Source organism: Macaca mulatta, chromosome 6, assembly GCF_049350105.2.
Source record: "Macaca mulatta isolate MMU2019108-1 chromosome 6, T2T-MMU8v2.0, whole genome shotgun sequence".
Taxonomy (NCBI): Eukaryota; Metazoa; Chordata; class Mammalia; order Primates; family Cercopithecidae; genus Macaca; species Macaca mulatta.
The window spans coordinates 1,996,657-2,018,382 of NC_133411.1; the positions used below are offsets into that span (position 1 = coordinate 1,996,657).

Below are 21,726 nucleotides of genomic sequence, written 5' to 3' on the forward strand. Positions count from 1 at the left end.
TCCAGTTAGAAAACGTTTTATGGACACGGAACACTCCACTGTAACGGGCAGGCAGAAGCACTCCTTTCTCAGGCTCATCAAATGAACAGAAAACGGGGGGGCTCTCCTCACCCCAGCCTGGCCCTGCGCTCCCACTGGCCCCTGCGAGGCCCCTACCACGGCCTGCCTGGGAAACACGAACGATGAGAGGAACACGCAGGACTGATACAGAAGGCGGCCAGACGCACCCATGCCTGTGCCTCCCAAGAGCGACCCCAGGACAGGGGGGCAGACAGAGGTGTCTACACTGGCAGAAACAAGGGCTGGAGCCACACGTGATATTTGGACACAGATTGCACACAGTTCTGCGGCCCGGCCATACGCCCTTCACGCATGACTCCACTCCCCTGGGTTCACGGGGCTGTGCAGAGACTCTCTCGCTGACATGATACCACAGACAATTCGTTACCTCCCCAGGGTTGCTTCCCGCATGCCAAAGGGGGAAGATCAAAGTCCTTGTCCGATGACAAAAACTCTACACATGCAAAATAAAACTAAAAAAATGAAACAAAAGAGCTGCAGGTGGTCTAGAGTTAGGTCTTGGTGGAGGCCGCAGGCTCTGGAGACTGAAGAAACTCATAGGGGTCGTGGGTGACATCTGGCTGCTCCCCGACACTCAGGCGAGAAGGGCTTCCTGCAATTTTCAGAACACAGGACTTAACATACAGGACAGACCCACAGCACACGTGGGGCTCCTGGAGCCCAATGTCTGCTTCATGACCCACCGCCAGGGCTCAGGGACTCCCAGGACACAAGGGCACCTCTCACTCCCTGCCAGGGAGGGCTGTGTGTGGAGACCCTGGAGCGAGGGGTCGGCCCTGACCCGGCACACAGCACGGATGCCGCTCCTGAGGGAGAGAAAGCTCCTCGGCCAGCAGTCCCTCAGACCCAGCCCAGACCCCAGGGCAGTTCCTCAAAGTCACACTGGGATATCAGGGGCCTCAGACTTTGACCCACAGCCCTCCAGAGCTTGCTCCATGCACTGTTTAGTTAACACCCTGATCGTAAGGTTAATGGGATCGAAATACTGGTCCTTTTCCAGATGGTTGTAGCTAAACCTCTGCAGCTGAAAAACTGTCAAGATTAACTCTGTCGATGGAGTGATTCAGTGTTTACACGTGAGAACAAACCCCCCACCCACCACCACCAAAACCCCTACAGGACACACGGCCAAGGAAGCCATGCTCTCTCTCCAGCAGAAACACTGGAACCAGGGTCCACAGAGGGCACAGGGGTGGACACAACTGGGGACGGAATCTGGCAGAAAGCCTGTAATCCAGCGTGCAGCCAGGCCAGCATCCCAGCTCCTGCTCCGGCTCTGCACCCTGAGGCTGGGACCTGAGGAGTCTGCGGAAACCAACCTCCACAACAGCACAGCTGCCTCTGCAGCCTCCAGCCTTTCCACAACGAAAACGCTGCCCACTACCTTGTCTAGACGTCACATTGACCGTGCTGGGGTCTCTGGGGATGTGGCGTGGGTGGGGGCGTCTCACCCAGGTGGTGCTGGTCCCTCTCGGAGGCGTTGGACAGGGAGCTGAGGTTGGACGACGGCCGAGAGCCGCCGCGCTCTGCCTGTGCTTCGTGCAGGTCCTGCAGGAGCTTGGCTGTCTCATCCAAGTTCAAATGGCTGTCGTCGGGGTCCAGCTCCTTCTTCACCTTCCCTGTATAAATAGGACAAGACCCGACGTCAGCTAAGCTCAGCCGGCCCATCCACCCTAAGGGCAGGAGTGCACTGCCCATCCAGATCTGACCTCTCTGCTCAGGACAATAATTGCTCTGGAAGCTGAGTGGACAAGCTCACGGCAGACACAGAGTCCCCACTAGGGGACTGCCCAGTGCAGCTGTGAGAAAAGGGCGACTGTCCCCCAGACCCCAGAATGGTACATCTGACAGCTTGCACCATGTCATCTGGAAAAGCTGCAAGCACTCAACACCAGCCCGGGAAAGCAGCCACAGGGGCTGTACCCTGCAGAGCCACAAGGACGGGGCTGCCCAAGGCCGTGGGAGCCCATCCCTCGCATCAGTGTGGCCTGAATGTGAGACAAGGAATCAAAGAAGATTATTTGGGGGCCTCAAGATGTAATGACTGCCCTGCTGGGTTTCAGATTTGCAGCCTGCAGCCCTTTGTTTTAGCTGATTTCTCCCTCTTGGAATGGGTCTATTTACCCAATGCCTGTACCCGATTTGTATCTTGGAATTAACTAACTTGTTTTTGATTTTACAGGCTCACAGGCAGAAGGAACTTGCCTTGTGTCAGATAAGACTTTGGACTCTGGACTTCTGAGTTAATGCTGGAATGAGTTAAGACTTTGGGGCACCATTGGGAAGGCACGATTGTGTTTTGCAATGTCAGAAAGACAAGAGATTTGAGTCAGGGGCAGAATGATCTAGTTTGGCTCTGTACTCCCGCCCACATCTCACGTTGAATTGTAATTCCCAATGTTAGGGGAGGGTCCTGGTGGAAGGATCATGGCGATGGATTTCCCCCTTGCTGTTCTCCGTTCTCACGATAGTGAGTGACTTCTCATGAGATCTGGTTGCACTTCCCCTTTTGCGCTCTCTCCTGCTCTGCCATGTGAAGACACGCATGCTTCTCCTTCATCTTCCACCATGACTGTAAGTTTCCTGATGCCTCCCAGCCAGGCCTCCCAGCCAGCCTGAGGAACTGTGAGTCAATTAAACCTCTTTTCTTCACCAATGACCAGTCTCAGGTGGTTCTTTACAACAGTGTGAGGACAGACTAACACACCACAGCACTTCAGCACCGAGCTGCTGAAAAGTAGTAATAAGGTCAAAATCTTAAAAGTGCTGAGAAAAATAGCCGCTGTGCAGAAAAGTGCTGTCACAGCAGCCTGGGGCCAGGGTCCCCTGGAAGGCGAGGCCAGTCACGGCTGGCGTCTGGGGTCCCCCCACCGTGCTAGGGATTGTTCACAGCTCCAACGACAGGCACAGAGCAGTTTATGCTAAAGCTCACCTTCCCTCTGGGGTCTGGATTTTGGTACCTGCCTGGCAAGGGGGTGCCCTGTGACCAGACCCCAGTGACCCTGGGCACCAAGCCTCTGATGAGCTTCCCTGGTGGGCATTTCACACATGTTCTCACAGCTCACTCCTGGGAATTAAGCACGTCCCATGTGCCTCTGCTGGGAGCGGATCTGGGCCTCACGCTGGATTCCCTCGGACATTACCCACGCTCTTGTCCCTCTGCTGCTGTTGGCGCCCATCCCCTATAATAAATCATGGCCATAAGTGCCTGAACAGAGCCAGTGGAGACAGGTGGAATGTCACCATGGGAACCAGTGGGACCCATGGATCCAGGCTCCACAAATGCCGCTGGAGGTCAGAACAGCTGGGAGGCGCTGCACAGGCAGCCTTCCAGGTGAGGGCTCAGTCTCCAGGACTACCCCACTGGCTGATGCCAACCGAAAGCCCCAGGCTGTGGTCTGTGCTTCCGACTAACCAGCTACCAAATGGCGTTGCCACAAGTCCTTACTTGAGTTCTATGAATTTGCTAGAGTGACTCACAGAAGTCAGGGAAACATCTGTAAACGAAAAATAAAATGCTAAGCCCCACGGACTGAACGGACTCCCACTCTAGGCTACGGGCACTCCAAAGTCAACCCGGAACATGAGTTCAGGCCATGATGTGAAGCAGGACTGGACCTGCCTCATTATCCCCCTTTTGGAATTCAGGCACAGCTGACCAGCATTAACATGAAAACAGAAATCTTAAGGCTGACAAAGCAGACTCTGTGGTAATAAGACACCACATTCCGATCCAACTCCAGTACAGCATCACGTGATAGATGGCAGGCCCTGAAAGAAACTGAGTATTGTAACTCAAAATATATGTCTTTGACATAGTTTGAAATGGCCCTGCAAAGCTGTCTCTTATGGGGAAAATCTACATTCTGTAGAGAATCTCCTTCCCCTTCCAAGTCTCTTCCTGACCCAGGAGAGATTTAACTAAGAATCTGGTACCTTTCAGGGCCTGATAAGCGACATTTGCCATCTACTCTATTCTTTTTGAAGCCTGCTACCTGAAGGCTTCATCTGTGTGACAAGAACCTTGGCTTCTACAAACCCTTATCTTAAGCACGCACATTTCTTTCTGACTTCAGCTCTTCAGAGCTTAACCCTTTCAGCCAAACGCCAATGAGGAAATCTCTGAATCCACCGATGACCCAAAGTTCCTCACTTCAAGTTGTCCCACCTTTCCAAAACGAACCAATGTAACACCTGACATGTACTGACCGATGTCCTCTGTCTCCCTAAAACACATCAAAACAAGCTGCAGCCCAGCCCTCCTGGGCAAATGTTCTTGAGACTTCCTGGGACCATGTCACAGCCACGGTCTTCATATTTCACTCAGAAATAATCTCTCTAAATACTCTGCAGAATTTGACTCTTCTGTTGAAACACTCGGCTTATTATGCGGGGTGGCACCCAGGATACGGATCAGCCCCAGGTGGGAGCAATGCAAAGGGGGACCCGTGAGAAGGGGCTGCCTTCTTCCCAGGGCGTCCAGCACTGAGAAGCAATGCAAAGGGGGACCCGTGGGAAGGGGCTGCCTTCTTCCCAGGGCCTCCAGGCGTCCAGCACTGAGGAGCAATGCAAAGGGGGACCCGTGGGAAGGGGCTGCCTTCTTCCCAGGGCCTCCAGGCATCCAGCACTGAGGAGGCTCCCAAGGGAACCCCAGCTTTTGGGATTTCATGGAGGTGGTAGGCAACACTGATGAAATCCACAGCCACTGGGGATCGGCCAGACCCCATCCTGAGGTTACCCAGGGGCTGCAACACTACTCATTAGCTTAAAAAAGACACTTAACGCTCAGGAGATTCCAAAGGTTTTAGGAGCTATGGGCCAAAAACCTGGGACAACCACCAAATACTGTAACAAAACATTTTCCTTGCATCCTGTCTAGTCAGGAAGGGAGAAGAGGTGAGGCCAAGTGTTTTCTTTCTCTCTCGCACTTTCACCAGGTCGCGGGGGAAAGCCCCTGCTACAACTCACCCAGAGAGCTGAGCATGGAGATATCCACAGAGACGTCGGGATACGACTTCACCGACATGAAATCCAGAACAGAGCCACTGCTGTCTCCTAGGGCATCCCCAACCTGGGGGGACAGACACGCATCAGGTGCAAATGGAACATCAAACGAAAAACGAAATGTTAGTTAATACTCGCTACTGAAATCACTCTATTTGCTAAACGTGAATCCACCCCTCAGTAAATGACAAGAACAACCGTGTTCACTGCAGCTGCTGTTCAAGGGACTGTCAGGATTGAGCTCATGACGCAAATCCACATCAAAGGAAAACCTACTCAGACCAACAATGCGAACTAATAATCCTTTACTAACTTTTTGGGGCTCAAGAAATTGGGGAGGGACATTATGCAACAGGAAGACACACGGAATTTAAGGCACTATTTTTCAGGCGCTTCACAGAGCACACCACGTTCCCTTTCCTTTCCCAGCAAGGCGTGTCCTCAGGGCTAGACTACAGCCACACTAACACACACTCTCTCATCAGCTCCCGGCAGCCCGGCCTCTGCCCTCGGACAGATGGTAAGGGGTCTCTCCAGGTTTCCAGGGACCTCAGACCAAAGCCCATGCCTGCTGACTCCCAGAGACATACGCCTGCCAATCGGCAGGCGCAGCAGTCTGGGCTCACAGCACTGCCCTGCTAACACTGGCCCCAGAGCCCACTGTGCTTGGGACACCTGCTACTCACCAAGCAGGTCCCGAGCAGGCCCATCCTGCCCACCCCTTGCAAGGGTGTCCCATGAGGACAGCACCCAGCGGGGCCAACCGCTCTGAAACCACCATTTCTGAATTTGGGAGAACGTACTGCGCTTCACACCACTCACCTCAAGTCATGAAAAGAGCAGGAGAAACACCTGATCTCACTGATCAGAAATGGACTCCGTTTCTAAAGGCCATTGTACACACAGTCCTTCCCACCTCAAAGGCTGGACACAACTTTCCCTACAGGAATCCTAGCATTAGGCTCACCCTTCCATGTTCAAAAACTCACCTTGGCTTCATCTGGAGGTTTCATGGGAACGTTTCTTCTCTGCAAAGTAAATGAGGAGAGAAACTAGTTTTTCCAGAGCGACTGTATAGAAACGGACAATTCACTGACATTACACACACGTAAAAACGGCTGGTGCACTTCTGCCAATTCTGCTCCCCAGTCACGCCATCGTCATGGATTCAGGCTGGGGGTCCTGCAAGGCTTCTTCATCACCAGCCACTGACCCAACCACGGCCAGCCCACTCCTCAGCGCCAGGACCGTGTGCCCGGGAGAGCACTTCACAGGGTGAGATGGAGAGGAGAGAGAGAGAGGACGCCTACGCTGTTTCAGCAGCCTCGGGCGGCTTCAAACAAAAGAAAAAAGATGTGCCTAGATCCTGTGGGCAGCTTAGGGTAAAAAGGGCCTGGTGGGTTCCACCTGGAACATGGCCAGGTGTCTGAGACCAGCTCGAGTCCTGCAGCGGTGGATTTACCCACGAGCTTCCTGGCCCTCCTTGCTTGGCGCCCTGCAAATACACGTCTCCTTTCTACCACAACAAAACCTCGGCGTGGGTGCCTGGGATTCCTGCACCAGGCACGTGGACCCCAGTTCGCCTGTAACAAGCACAGATGAAACCGTGCGGTCAAGGGACTGACCACTCCTCGGGAGCCACGAGCCAAACGTTCTCAGAGCCTGCGCGGGACAGAGACTCATCTGAACTCCACCCACAGCAGAGACTGCGCTGAAAAGTCAGGGCCCAAGAGCTCGCCAAAGGGCCACTCCTGAGGATTAAGGGCACACGAACCCTAGAATAAGGCTGCCCTGGACCCACCCCAGACAAGCCCGGCATGATCAGGACATCCACAAGTAACAACTGCCAAAATGATCCTCAATATTCTCTGGAAGAGGGCAAGAACCCAGATCAGCCTTGCCCAGCAGACATAACGCGAGCACACACCTCATTCTCAATGCTTTCTTTACCTTTTTTGAGACAGGGTCTTGCTCTATTGCCTGGAGTGCAGAGGTGCCTCCACCTCCCGGCCTCAAGTGATCCTCCCACCTCAGCCCCCTGAGGAGCTGATCACAGGTGCACGCCACTGTACCCAGCTCTTAAAATTCTAGCTGCCACATTAAAATTACTCTTAACATTCAACTAACTAATGCATTTTACTTAGACAAATTTATTGAAAATGTGTTTATTCCCACATGTAGGCCGTAAGAAATCGTTACTCATATTTTTACGTTTCTTTCTGTATTAGTTTTTTAAGATCTAGTTTGTAGCTCACACATCACATCTAAATTCAGACTGGCCACATTCCAATTTCCCATCGGCCATGGGAACAGTGCTTTTTTATCAGACAGCGAGGGTCTGGACTGTCCACCAGGCGCGTGCACAAAGGCCCACAGCTCCAAGTGCAGCAAAGTGGCAAAGAGAAACAGAACCAGAAACGGCAGAGGTGACAGAGTCAGTGACTGAGGACTTCAAAAGCATCTGCAATTAATATGATGAACATTGCTCAAGGATGTAACGGAAAACATACACATAACACGAGAGAAGAGAAGATACACAAAAGCAGCAAACAGAGCCCCAGCGGTGAGCAGCGAGGGGCAGCATCACCACTGAAAACTGAACTGGGATAACAGGTTCAGGTGTGGCCAGAGAACACGTTAGTGAACTTAGCCCACAGCATCAGCAACTAATCTGCACCTGCCTGGTGCAGCAGCAGTGTCCGTGCCATGTGAGATAACACGAGCTGTCCTCAGCGTGCCACAGTCCAGCAGGAGGAGGAAGAGGCAGTGGTGGAAAATGACATTTGAGTAATGGCTAAAAATCCTCCAAATATGATGAAAACTACAGACAGATCCAAGAAACAACAAATACTATGTAGAACACAAAGAACCTGGAAAATACAATGCTGAAAATCACTGATAAAGAAAGATAAAGGTTTAAAAGCTCCTAGAGCACCGGCCAGCACCCTGTCCTGCCTAGGGCCCAGGAGGGAGTAGCCGAGGCTCTGCGAGGCGCACGCTGCCTGCAGCATCTTCTTCCTTTTTTCTTTAAACAGCCTTTTAAAGATGCAAAAGACTTTCTTGGTTTGTGGCCTGTACAAAAGCAGACTGCAGGTCAGATCTGGCCTATGAGCTGCAGTTTGCCAAAAAGACACATCACATGTGGAAAACAAAGATGAGAATGACTTCAGATGCTTTTTTATAGCAAAGATGCAAGTCAAATGTATTTTACAGTAGACGGGAAAAAAGATCATCTAAAATTCCACACCCAGGGAAAATGAAGGTGAAATACTCTCAGACAAGCCAATGCTGAGGGTTCACTGTCAGTAAGCCTGAACTACATGAAGTATTCTTTTAAATTCTTCAAGATGAAGGAAAGCGACAGAGATGAGAGATGAAGATGGGAATAGAGAGTTACGAAGTGCGCTGGGAGTGGTGAGCACACAGTCACGGTCTCTGGGGCACGCCCGCCCGTGCAGAGCAGCGCGCAGATCCTGACGAGGAGCCGGCAGCAGAGTCCCTGCGACAGCTCCTCATCCCTGAGAGCCTGGTCAGACCGCAAGCTCTTCCCACCAGCAGCACCCCAAGGGCACCTGCCCCTCCCCAGTGCGAGTGCAGCCCACCTGCTTCAGCTGGAAGAGCGTCCTGGAGTGGTCTCCACCTGTGATCTGGTCCAGGAGGTCATCCACCACTTTCTTGCTGTAGCTCCCAGCATCCTTCACAAACTCCTGCAGGCTAGAGGGGCCGCAGGAGAAGCATGCTGAAAGGCAGGCTGTGTGCTCCACGCCAAGCCCTTGCTGCCTGGCCCTCGCGGCGGCCCTGATCACAGAAGCCTGCCGTGCCAGCGTAGCTCCTCAGTCCCTTGTGACCCTCCCAGAGTGGGTATTTTTGGGGGAGTGGCTGATAGTTCTCATTAGATTTTCAAAGTGGTCCATGACCCAAAAAGGTTAAAAAGATCTCTGAGGGGGAGGGGGAGAACAGCATGAATACACACACACACAGCCTAGAAACATGCGTGCTGTGCTATCATTTGTAAAAGCACACTCCTATCTTTCCACTAGTTATGCATTTAAATACACAAGTGGGTGTGGACGGAAGCACGGTGGCGGGCAGCGTCTGCCGGGGAGGAAGGGGCACGTGGGGCAGGGGTGGGCCGAGACTTCCAAGGCTCTCCTTTTAGCATCATCCTGACTCTTGGCCATATAAATGAAACAGCTTAAAAAGTAAAACATAACACAATTTAAAAAGTAGGCCAGGAACAAAAATGCGTAGTCTTAGAACCAAAGCAACAAGCAAGGGCCTCAGAAGGGCTCCCCAGACTCCAAAGACCTTCGCAGAGAGGAACAGGGACGGCTGCCAGTCAGAAGCTGAACCACGGTCACAGGAGGCAACAAGCAGACTCCACGTCTTTGTTAAAACACCCACAGCCCAGGCCAGGCCAAGCTCAGCACTCGCAGTGTGCTCGGGAAAAGCGCTCGGGGGCAGAGGATCTGGGTGTCTGTGCACCGAGGCTGGCGAGGGACCACACAGCCCACACCAGGCCCTAGAAGATGTGCTTCTGAGTGTCTTCCCTGCAGCCACAAGGCAGGGGGGTCAGAATGATCTTTCTTCACAGAACATGGAACCTGACGCGTTCTAGGAGCACACAGCCGGGGAAGGCGGGGGGTGCGCACAGCCGGGGAAGGCGGGGGGTGCGCACAGCCGGGGAAGGCGGGGGGTGCGCACAGCCGGGGAAGGCGGGGGGTGCGCACAGCCGGGGAAGGCGGGGGGAGCGCACAGCGAGGGAAGGCGGGGGGTGCGCACAGCCGGGGAAGGCGGGGGGAGCGCACAGCCGGGGAAGGCGGGGGGAGCGCACAGCCGGGGAAGGCGGGGGGAGCGCACAGCCGGGGAAGGCGGGGGGGAGCGCACAGCCGGGGAAGGCGGGGGGTGCACACAGTCCACTGATGACGCACCACATGGACAACAGATGACTGATGTCCTGAAAGAGCCAGGATCTGTGGACAAGGGAGCCAACTGCGGACAGGATGGCACCAGGGGAGCTGCGGCCTTGGCCCAGGCTGGGCAGAGGCCCCACAGCAGGGGTGAGGTGAGGGCTGGCGGAAGGGCAGGCAGCGACCAACTCTTTAATTTCTGAGTTATGACGCCATCGTCTCCTACTAGAATTTCCTCTTCATTTTCCACATTTACTTCCTTTTTTGACACAAATATTGGGGTCATGTTTTCACTTATTTTATGAAGTGCTAACTAGATTATTTATTTTTCAAATGTATTCTGCATTCTTGTTGGAATAAAATGAAGACCTGATGTCAAGATTCCATTTCTTAGAGGCTAGCAAAATTAAGTTGCTTTCCCTATAACAAACTGCCAAAATTTTACAAGAGTGACCCACATTTATTTTGCCACAGAAAACAAAAAATACACATGACAACATTCTATGGAAAAGCAGCTACTACATTTGTGATTTTTGTTATTATACTTTAGTCTGCCACAGCCTGAACTATGTCTCCCACTCAAAGTTTGCAAGTTGAAATCCTGACCCCAGTGCCTCCAAATGTGACTATACTTGAGGCCTTTATGGCCTTCAGAGGTAACTGCAGTGACATGAGGCCATTAGGGTGGCCCTGATCCAATATGACCAGGGTCCTTGCACAACGGTTGGGTCTCCAGGAGAGCTGAGGACACAGGACGGCTCTGGGAAGGCACAGGGAGAAGACAGCCCCTATAGGCCCAGGAGAGAGGGCTCGGGAGGAACCAGCCCTGCCCACACCTTCATGGTAGACAGCAGCCCCCAGGACTGTGACCCCAGTCTTTGGCACTTTGTCACTACAGCCTGAGCTGGCACAGTCACTTAAGAAACACAATTCAAAACCATCCAGTGCGCTGAACACACCCCCAACCCCTTCACAAGCTACGTCCTGATCACCGCCTTCTTGCAATTCTGAGTTACCCAAATTTCAGGACTGGCCTGTGGCAGACCTGGGTGGGTGACGGAAAGCAACAGGAAGACCTGAGCTGCCATCTGGACGGCCGCGGGATGGCTCTTCCTCCACCCGCACACATGTGGGGCTCTGGATCCCACACCAGGATGCAGCTCAAGCCGCACGGCAGCCAAGGGCTCCCGGGGGCCAACACTTGCCTCAGCGCACACTGCACGCCTGTCTCATCTCCGTAGGCTGAATACAGCAGCTCCATCTCGTCCGACTTCAAGTCACCAAATACTGAATTATTCTGCATCGAAAGCGCAGTAGTGGCACTGGAGAGAAAGGTGACTGGGAGGAAGAGGAGAAAGACAGCATCACTGGGCTCACTGGAAGGACTCGGTGTGCAGGCCCCATCCTGCTTCTGCAGGGGCTGAGGGACCGCCTGGCTGGCAGTCAGCACCCCAGTCTCGCCTCACTTGCTCTCCACAAAATTCTCGCTCCTGAGTGTAAGTTTTCCATGTGTTAGTAACCAGCAGGGGTGTAATTCACCCTCGTTTTACTTCTGCAGGCCAAAGACTGCAGGGAAATGAGCTCTCTGCAAAGAGGTGAGCTCCACAAGTAAAAGAGCTGCGTGGAGACGTGGGCAGAGGGCACCGTCCGTCAGTGTGGAGGATCCCAACCAACACACACCGCAGGGAGCACGCCTGCCCAGGGCCAGCTCTCTCTGCGGGGCACACGCACCAGCTGTGCTGTGCGGAGTCCCATAGGGCGTGAAGCAGCACCCCTGGCGTCTCCCCACCAGATGCCAGCAGCGCGCCCCACCCCACCGGGACCATTAACACGTCTCCGGACGCTGCCAAACGCCCCCAGGGACAGAAGTGCTGCGGTTGACAACTGTGTTAGAGGATGAGAACAAGGAGTGTGTCAAACACAACGAAAAAAGTATCAACAACCATGAGCCCCAAAAGGAAGCGGGGAGCAGGGGCTGATGAACGCAAGTGGTCAAGGCGAGAGGATCCTTCCCTGTGGAGGGACCGGGTTCTTTAACAGGAGACCCAGACCAGGCAGAATTCCAGCACCTGGAGCTGGAGGAAAGAACATTCCAGAAAGAAGGAAGCTCTTGGGCCAAGGCCATGGTTTGAGGGAGCTGTCCCATTAGCAGATGGTGTGAGTGGCTGAAGGAGAAAGGGCCGGCAGGAACAGCGTCCACGCAGCTGTCTGCACAGAAGGGACCCAGCAGAGACGGAGAAGTGGAAGGTGGGGCTGTACGGGAGGTCCCAGCAGCAGCACAGCCAGGAGACAGCCGTGCAGATGGAGAACAGAACACACAGGCCAGACCCGAGGCCCAGGGGCCACACATTCTGATCCCCGAAAGGATGTTCAGTAAACGCGACAGGGACAGAAGCACAAGGACGGCACAGCACTGACCAAGGTGAAGTCCAGTGATGCAACCAAGGTGCCCGCTGTGTGTGTCCCCAGCAAACCATCCAACACAAGTTTTGTTCCTGTCACTGTAACTAATCTCAATCCTACCCATGTGAAAATAGGAATCCAGGCAAGTGAGGAAACCCTGAAGCAGGCATCAGCAGTATTTGCCATCACTCCCCTAAACCCCTGCTCCAGCCGGCTCCTGGGACAGGACTATGGATTTACCTTTGTTTCTTCTCTCATCTTTGAAGCCCAGCGTGGTGAAGCCTGGGAGCAGCTTACTGGAGAGCGAGCTCAAGTCCACCGGGTGGGTCTCCTCCTCTGCAACACGGACATGGCGGGCCGTGAGCGGCAGGCGTGACCCCAACGCGGTACCCCGTGCAGTGCCACGAGCCCTTTCTTCCACATCACAGTGGATTTGATTGGTGGGAGTGGAGGAATTTTAGAATGATCACCTGAAAATGAATTTGCAAAAGCCAACTACCATTCTCAAAACTAACTGCATTTCAATTTCATTTCTTTATCACCCCAAAGTCAACACAATAAAAAATATCGCATCTTAGGCCACCACACCAGCAATACCTTGAGAACATTTTCAAATAGATCACTCAACAACTCCAAGAAGAAATCTTGTCCTATGTGCTCTAACAGCGAAATGGTGGCGTGTGCAACCGGAACGCATGAATCTGACAGCACGTCTGCCACGCTCAAGTCACCATCCACACACCATTCGTGGCATCAGAGCAGGAGTTCCTCAGTTCCCAACCGGTACCTCGGTCTCAACACTCTCTTAAGCTAAATATGGATCAACAGTCTATCCTCTTTATGAAAATAAACTGGAGATTAAATAGATCAGCCAGTTTATATTCTTCACACACTGGCATGTTGGAGCGGGTGAAAGACCACCAGCAGGCATGCGAGTGAGACTGAGGGAAGCGGAAAATCTAAAGGCAACCCTTGCCGGGCTGCGTGTTCCTCGTGTGAGCCTGTACGTGGTTTCAAACTCAAGTGCGTCACACTTTTATTCAAAGGACAAGCCTCTTCATTACTTCCAGGCCAAGAAAGCGCCCCTGATGGGCTGGACAGGCCTAGTGTGCGCCATCCTTCAACACTGTCCTGGACATAATCATGTAACAGCTCTTTTTTTCCTAAGACTGCTTTCCAGATTCAAGCAGCAAGGTGGGCCGGCACTCTGGTCTTTGCTGAAGACAAAGCTCGGGGTGTGAATCCTTCCTGATGCTAGTGAGGTTCGGCCTTAAAGGCCTCTCGCCAGCTTTTCAGGAATGAGGCTCGAGTCCCCCTGCTCCCAAGGAGCCCTGACCGAGGTCTGACCAGCACCCCAGCCCTGCGAGACAGCCGTCCATGCCTCTACTCGGAGCACGTGTCACGTCGGGGTGTGCGCAGGGACGGGAAGCCGGGCAGCTTCTCATGCTGCCCCCTGGCCAATGGCTCGGCTTTTCATCACAGAACATGAATGGAGGCCCGAAAAACAGTGTACAGACAGCAGAAAGCCAGCCCCGAGCGGGCACCCACCATCAGCGTCCGGCTCGGCTGTGTTGACCACGCTGTAGAGCAGGCTCCCGTCCCCGTTCCTCTTCAGATAGCCCATCTGGAAGGAAGCACTGCCTGAGCGTCTGTCCCTCAGGAGGGGCAGCGCAGCTCAAATGAAACGAAGGCCAGCAAGCAGGGCTTAATGGGGGTAAAACCAAGTGTGTCCAAGAACAAACACCAGAGGGCCCCACACGGTATTCCCTGGAATTTGACTCACCGGCAACAGCAGAGTACACACAGGCACGAGGAGAACTCTTAGGCTCCCCATGGCCCTGCTAAAGGGGGAACCGCTGAAACAAAAACCTTCACCCACAAGCATTTAAAATTGCTCAGGAGCCTTGACAAATGGAATGGTCGGCAGGTCAGCATGGCACTGCCCTGACGGCAGGCAGCTCCGGCTCTCAAGCATGTGCGGTACTGGTTTTCATTTAAAAACCCGCCACCCCCACCCCAGTTCTGTGTACAGGCCATCAGGAGGATCCAGGCAGAGGAGGCACCGGTGTGTGCAGATGTGGGGGTCAAGGGGGAAGACAGCTGTCACGCAGGGGTTGGCTGGGCTCCAGTGCAAGGGTCACGTCCATGCTGTGGGCAGGGCAGCCACCTGGCCTGAAAGGAGCCAGATGTTTGTGTGGGAGCAGCTTCCCACCGCCGATCCAGGCAAAGTATCAGAGCCCACAGGGTGGCCAGGGCCCTGGGGGAGAGGTGGAAGATCAGGTACAATGGGACACGGATTTGATACACAGATTAGGGAGTCAGGTCCTCAGGGTGCAGATACAAAACTGAAAGGGAAGAAATGGGGTGGACCCACAGTGCAGGATGGAACTGGAAGTTTCACTGTAAAAAGTTTTCAACACATGTAAACACAGGTGCCAACAGAATCCGTCTGCACAGTGTTCACATATGTGGTGCAGACACGTGCACAGGCATTTCCCAGCTCTATCTGCAGAGAGGGCTTCACCCAGCACCCAGGTCTTGGCTTCTAAACAAGGCTCTCTAGTAAAGAAACCAGGGCTCCTTGGAGAATGTGGCAATTCCAGGGCTGAAGCACAGAGTGCAGAACAAGGCTGTCCAAAAGAACTACAGTGCAAGCCACGCAGACCACAATCTCCAACAGGCAAGCCATGCAAACAATTTCCCAACATGAGCCACACAAACCATAACTTCCCAACACAAGCCACGCAGACCACAGCAACTTTTCAACACGCATGCCACATAAACCACAACCTCCCAACACACAAGCCACGCAGACTGCAACCTCCCGACACACGAGCCACGCATACCACAAGCTCCTGACACACGAGCCACGCAGACCACAACCTCCCAACACGCGAGCCACGCAGACCACAACCTCCCAGCAAACGAGCCACACAGACCACAACCTCCCAACACGCGAGCCACGCAGACCACAACCTCCCAGCAAACGAGCCACGCAGACCACTGCAACTTCCCACCAGGCACAGGCAAACAGAAGCAGACACCTCTGAAATGCCCCCACTTCAGCATTCTTTACATCCCACCCCATGTGCATTTTGAAGACTCACTATGAAAAAAAAACATAGTTCAAGTTAACGTTTTCTACGGACTACATGTTGAAACAAAACGTTGGATATAGAGCTGAAATAAAACCTGCCGGGATTAATGTCACCTGCATTGTTCTACTTCTCTTATCAGGGCTAGTAGGAAGCCTGAGACTGCAGACAGCCTGTGCTGTTTCCATTGGAGACACTGGGTCTAGAACGTCTCCTGCCAGAAAGGAGAGTGCAGTCAGCTGAGTGGGCTCCACCACCACACAGACCACCTGTGGCAGGAGCCACGGGAACAGGGTCGGTGGCCTATCATGGACCATCTGTGGATCCAACACCAGTCCCCGCTGGAATAACATGAGGCGGTGCCTCACGTCAACACCCAGTGACAGAGACATAGAAGTCAGCATTCACTCCGAGAAAGGATGAGCCTGCAGCAGGGCCTCCATCAAGGAAATGAGATCAGTGACCACGAGGCCTCCATGATGCGTGAAACACCAGCAGCGGCCCTGCCAGAGGCACCCGGACTCCAACTGAAGAGACCAGCCTTGTGTGTGTCTGACCCAGGCCTCCCGTCGGGGCCCCACGCTGACCTCTGGATCCCGGTGGCTGTGCTGGATCACACAGCACCAACCCAGAGGGAGAGGCACACGGAGAGTCGGGGGCCACGCAGCACCCTCTCTCGGTGGCCAGAGAGCACTACCTTGCCACCTGGGAGGAACCGGTTGATCCTGTCCCGGGCCTCGTCAGCCGCGTGCTCCACCAGCGCCAGCACGTGCTCCTCTGCGGTACTGTCCGTCAAGCTGCAGGCGTTCCCTTCAGGCTCAAACATGCAGCTGTGAGGTGGGGACAACCAAGTCACCTGGAGGCAGCGTCCCCACTGCGCACCTGCGCCCCACGCACTGGCACCTAACCCAGCCTCTGTGACCCTGCCCTCAGACACAGAGCTGGCAGAGCGTACCTATCTCCTTTCAGGTCTCAAAGCATCCCTTTCACCCTAACCAAGCAACAAAATAAGACACTTGTATTAAAATACAGAGTGAGTGTAAGCCAACTAGACAGACTCCCTGTTTTCCAACGTGGTGAAAACTCAGTTAAAGTGCAGTCACTTTAACAACAAAAGCAACAAAATAACAGATGCACGCACTGGTTAGTCCTTAAAGCCCTCATCAGAAAAGCGACTGGAAAAGCGCCCGTGACTACGTGACTACGCAGGGCTCACAGCAAGGCCTGCAGGATGGACGGGGCCGCTCGCCTGAGGTCTGATGCTGCTGGGCTGGATGGACAGCAGCCCCCTCTGCTGTGGCCGCTGGGTGGCAAGAAAAACACACAAGGACGTCAGCAAGTGGCCCCAGGTTCCACCTGAAGCAGTTCTCAAACAGCTGAGGGGCGCAGGCTGCAGCACCCAAGGAGTGTGGAAGGTTCTAGAAGCAAGCGAGTAGGCTCCTTTCCACCCTGGGCACTTGCCTGGGTGTGGGTCTGAATGGCCTAGGGACAGGTGCAGACCGAGGGCAAGCCCTGCCCATGACAGCGGCCCTGGCCTTGCCTGACCTACAGCGCCAACCTGGCAACCCGACACAGGAGTCAGAGCCCCATGAGCTCCGCGGGAGGGCTCCACTCAGGCAGCTGCGTGAGCCCATCGCCAATGCACACTCTGTGACACCAGGTGAAAGTAAGGGCCAGAGCTCGGCACGCTCTGCCGACTGCAGACTGACAGCTGGGGATCCATCTAACGGGCCTGGATGCCACAGGCAAGGGTGGAGCCACAGCACCAGAAGTACCCAAACTCAACCTGGGGCGGGTCCGCCAGGACACGACCCCCCACGGCCGAGCATGCTGGCCGACACCAGCTTCAATTCCCCCTCAATGCTCAGCCACCATGAGGCAGCAAAGGGCGGCCATGAATCCCTAACCCTGAAGGCCAGCAGCGCACTCGAGTTGGGGGCTGAGGTCAGACACAGCCACCAGCCAACCACGCAGCGAGTGTTCGCAGCGTGGGAAACACACTGCACGTGGGGAGACCACCTGAGGAGACTGTTGGCCGTTGCCAGGCAACACGCTCTGGCCGCAGAGCATCCTCCGTCTCCTCAGCCAAGGCTGCAGGACCTGAGGGGCTGGTCTCAAGACGGCTCTCCCTTTTGACTGTTGGAGGGAGCTGCTCAGAGCAGAAGCACCGAGCCCAGCACTGCTGCTGCCCCACCTGTTAAATCCACGAGAGTCCCACATACACTGTCAGAAGGAAACAAACAATGGAGGGCCATGACCATCAGAATGGCCTCAAGGACATTCAGCACCAACTCCAGACGGTCCCTGACTTTCCACAAGACGGCACAAAAGCAGTACGCTTCAGTAGAAACCATCCTTCAAACCTGATCTGTCCCAGGCTGGCAACAGGCCACCGTCCTCTCAGGACAATGGGAAGTCAGCGAGCCACAGTGCTGTCAGACACACGGCCACAAGGACGGATGTCCCGAGACCGCACTCCCTGAGGCCTGCATTCAGCAAGTGACATGTGACGAAGCAGGGTCTGTGCCAGGCGCCTCTGCCCACTGCAGGCTATGGTAAGTGCTCTCGGAGCCTCTAAGGCCCCTGGAGATACTCTAGCTTTCTTTGGTCCTATCAGGCGGCCACCTCAGGCAGGTGGAGGAGCATCTACAGGAATGACATGCGACAGACTTTGACAAATCTCAATGCTCAGCCACTGTGAGACAGAGAGGCCCCATGAAAACCACTGTGGGGTTTAGAGAAAAAGGAAGAAGGTTCCCTGATGGACCACCCAAGTCAGCTGCTCCCTGTGGGAGGGAGCAGAGCTACAGGAAGCTGCGGCCTGCAGTCCTCACCTGCTTCCCCTGCAGCATCCACACCTTCCTGACCACCGGGCTGCACCTGCTCCACTCCAGCATCCACACAGACACGGAAGTGAGCAGTTCTGGGGTGGGCGTCTGCCCCATGGCAAGAAAGAAGCCCCCTGCCAATGCTGGCTGCCCAAAGTGGGCCTGCTTGTGCGGCACAGTCTGGGACAAGGGCACAGCCTTGGCTGCCAGCCGGTGGTGTGCAGGAGAGGGAGGGGTCGGTGATCTTAACAAACGGCGTGTGGAGACAGAGACCACCAGTCAGTAGCAGACAGGGGCAGCGGTGAGAGGACGGGCTAGGGTACCACACCCGGGTCAGAGTGCATGTGGCCGGTGGGCGGGAGGGGCCGTCTGACCACACTCCTCCTGCTAGAATAAGCCCCTCCAAGGATGTCTAAGTGACATGACCTCCGTTCTCCCACTCACTCTCTCTCCCACAAAGCACCTGCTTTCCTGGTTGTGGTGCTCAACTCCAAAAGCAAACGCGGTTTCCACACAGCCTTTACCTGATCACTTCTCTACTCGGCTTTTTGGATTTCTTGGCAGTTTCTACTTGTACGGGTACAACTTCAGGGACAGGTTCCTCAACAGCTGTATCCTCATTGCCCAGAAGAGCTGCCTGCTGAGAAAAATCCATGTCCTGCATAAACGACATGCTGCGCTTCAAAGCTAACAGCCGCTCCTAGAATCAGAAAGGACAGAGCAGCAGGGATTTACCTCTCCCTCACAGCCAGGGCGCCGTGACGATGGGATGGGATGGGGATGGTCACAGCCTCACCTAGCCTAAGAGCTAACTTTCGACGCGGAGCAGAGGGAGGTGGTTGCGGGGGCTGGACCCACTGCCAGAGTGCGGCAGGCACCGCGCCTCCCCTTTACCTTCACCTACGTGGGACGCATGCAGCCTGGCTCACGGCACAGATCTGGGAAGCCACTCAGGATGGCCAAGGAAGACAAGGATGTCCCATCTGGATTCAGTGAGGTAGCCACGCAAAACAAGCCCGCAATGCTGGCTGCCATCCAGCAAGACTGACACCCAGGCTTAAGAACAAGAGATGCGGAACTTTCCACCAACCCTAAATGAGACGTCACAACTAGGTCATGAGCAGAGAGGGCGGCCGGGGACATCTACCCTAAAGCAAAGGGGGCAACACCATGAGGGTGGCGGGTGGATGGAGCATGTGTTCACTGTGAGGCTCCCCTCGGGCACAAGCGACGGGGGGCAGAGCCCCTGCTTTCCGTAGCTCGCTGCTGCCACTGAGTTTCTTACTTTGCTCATCATCTTAAAGCCTGCGTGAAGTATCTTCTTCGCCAACTTGTAGTACACAGTATCTGGCCTATTGTATGTCATTGCATTATCACACATCAGTTTGAAATCTGCCTGAAAAGAACACAGGAAAGACTTACCAAGTTTGAAATGCCACAGACAACAGCAAAGCCCTAGATGACTGTCAAGAGACCAAAAGGAAAAAGCTACAATTGAGTAGGAAACAATGCAACTGGGCTCTCTGTTCTAAAAATAATGTTTAAGAACTTAGAGAAATTTTCTTAGTTGCACGTCAGTCTTGCATGAAAAATGTTACAATGAAGAGTTGGCCAAGCCTGTAACTTCTAAGCATCACATACAAACTCCGTGCGAGGAAAAAGGAGCATTTACTGCGCTTCCTGCATTTCTCCAGAACAGAAATAGGAACAAGAAGCAACAATCCGATTCTTTCAAGTCAAAGTCGAGAGATAAAGGCAAGCACGGGGCACAGTGATATCCTCTATCTCTAGAATTTCTCCACAGAATAGAATTTAAAATTCTGTCACCAAATAGTTCCCTCAAACTATCAGAAAAAGACTTTGCCCCTCAAAAGGAGAGCCTTATTTTGTAATTTATGGTAAAAATACGGAAATATCAGTATTTTATTATCATAATCAGTTTCCTCAGCACAGGCCTCTCACAGGTGAGTACCAACGTCAGGCTGGAGCATGGCCCTACAGGCCGGCCACCCTAACTGAGAATGTGCCATCTGGACCCTCCCCAAGCCCCGGTTCTGGAGCCAGCGGCCCCAGGGCCTGGCCTGAGGCCATGGAGCCCACCGCAAGACTCTACTGCGGACACTCCATGGAGTGAGTGCTGCTCCCCTTCTCACTTTGTTGCTAGGAATGGCCAGACTGGGGCCCAGAGCAGGGAATACCGAGGGCTTTAGCGCATGGAGTGCTCTGAACATCTGCCCTAAGGCGCTGCCTGATCCTCTCATCAAGTTTCCTTTACTCCCACTCTCCTTTAAGTCTGTTCTGTTGTGTTTCTGGGAGTCAGCAAACCCTTCAGTAAATGTAAAATAAATGAAAATAGAAAAGTCAAGCTTTCCCAAGCGGAATGGAACCTAAGAGAGAAACCTAATGCCTTTCTAAACTACACTAATGCCAATTTATCAAGCATCTATTTTACTTTCTTCCCCTGGGTTGCAAAAACAATGCGCAGTTGCTGATTGTCATAGCCAGTAGCAAGAAACAGAGTTAAGAGCAAAGTACTCAGGAGACAAAAAAACTTACTATGCTAAAAAGACTACCTGCTCAATTAGTATAAGACAAAATCAAGAATTAAAAATAAGCATGTTTTAAAAAATGTCTAGTCTCAAACTGTGCCACACCGGACACCTCATTGCTTGAAACATGTCCTATTTACGCCAGTGCAGTAACATAGAAAAGAAACAGCGTGCAACCTGGCCTAGTTTCTAGACCAAAGCACAAAGAAAATGTTTATGACCAATCATTTCCTTAATGCTGTGTCTGTAAATAACACCCAAACACAGAAACACCTGTGAAAGCTCAAAAACTAGAAATGACCTACGTTGAATGAAGTCTTCACGAGACATAAATACACAGAACTATGCCACAATTACTTCGGGCAATGAAAGTAACTTACCTTAAATTCTGTAACTGATTTGTATTCATTAGCTACAATTTTGTCTTTCATGGTGCCAAAATCCATGGGATGTTTTATTATCATTGAATATCCGGGAGCAATTGCATCCGTGACAGGAAAAGCAAAAAATCCATGGGGATCCTTTCTGAAAGCAAAGATATCTTAAAGTGGAAAAATCTAGATTTCTAAATGATACAAAATCTTCTACAATCCAAAAATTGGATACAAGTGACCGAATTTTGTTTCTTAAAAATAAAAAAATTACCAGGGTTTTTTAATTTATTGTGATAAGTATTTCACACATAATAAAAATTTCCCCCAAAGCATCCTGGCGGCTCAGTGTCCCAGCTCTAGCCTTGACTTCCCTCACCCTATTCTGACTTCAGAGTGAGCCACTACCGAGTCCATGAGCTCCTCCTGCCCACCCCGAAGTGGAGTGGGAGTCACCAAGAGAAGGTGCAGGGTCTGTTTCACAG

The 21,726-nt window shown here is 53.2% G+C and overlaps 1 protein-coding gene across 7 annotated transcripts in view; it reads right to left on the reverse strand.

Moving 5' to 3' along the window:
• Nucleotides 1–21,726, reverse strand: part of BRD9 (bromodomain containing 9) — a 25,031-nt gene continuing 3,305 nt past the window's right edge. For 2 of the 7 annotated variants that reach the window (XM_015139685.3, XM_015139684.3), the window contains exons 5-16: nucleotides 21,251–21,395; nucleotides 19,607–19,717; nucleotides 18,846–18,958; nucleotides 16,191–16,323; nucleotides 13,947–14,022; nucleotides 12,639–12,734; nucleotides 11,201–11,333; nucleotides 8,688–8,799; nucleotides 6,075–6,113; nucleotides 5,050–5,152; nucleotides 1,533–1,700; nucleotides 1–673 (exon numbers count right to left, since the gene is read on the reverse strand). In XM_015139685.3, the coding sequence (XP_014995171.1) occupies nucleotides 573–673; nucleotides 1,533–1,700; nucleotides 5,050–5,152; nucleotides 6,075–6,113; nucleotides 8,688–8,799; nucleotides 11,201–11,333; nucleotides 12,639–12,734; nucleotides 13,947–14,022; nucleotides 16,191–16,323; nucleotides 18,846–18,958; nucleotides 19,607–19,717; nucleotides 21,251–21,395 (1,330 nt within the window). In that variant the 3' untranslated portion in view covers nucleotides 1–572. 7 annotated transcript variants of the gene reach the window in all.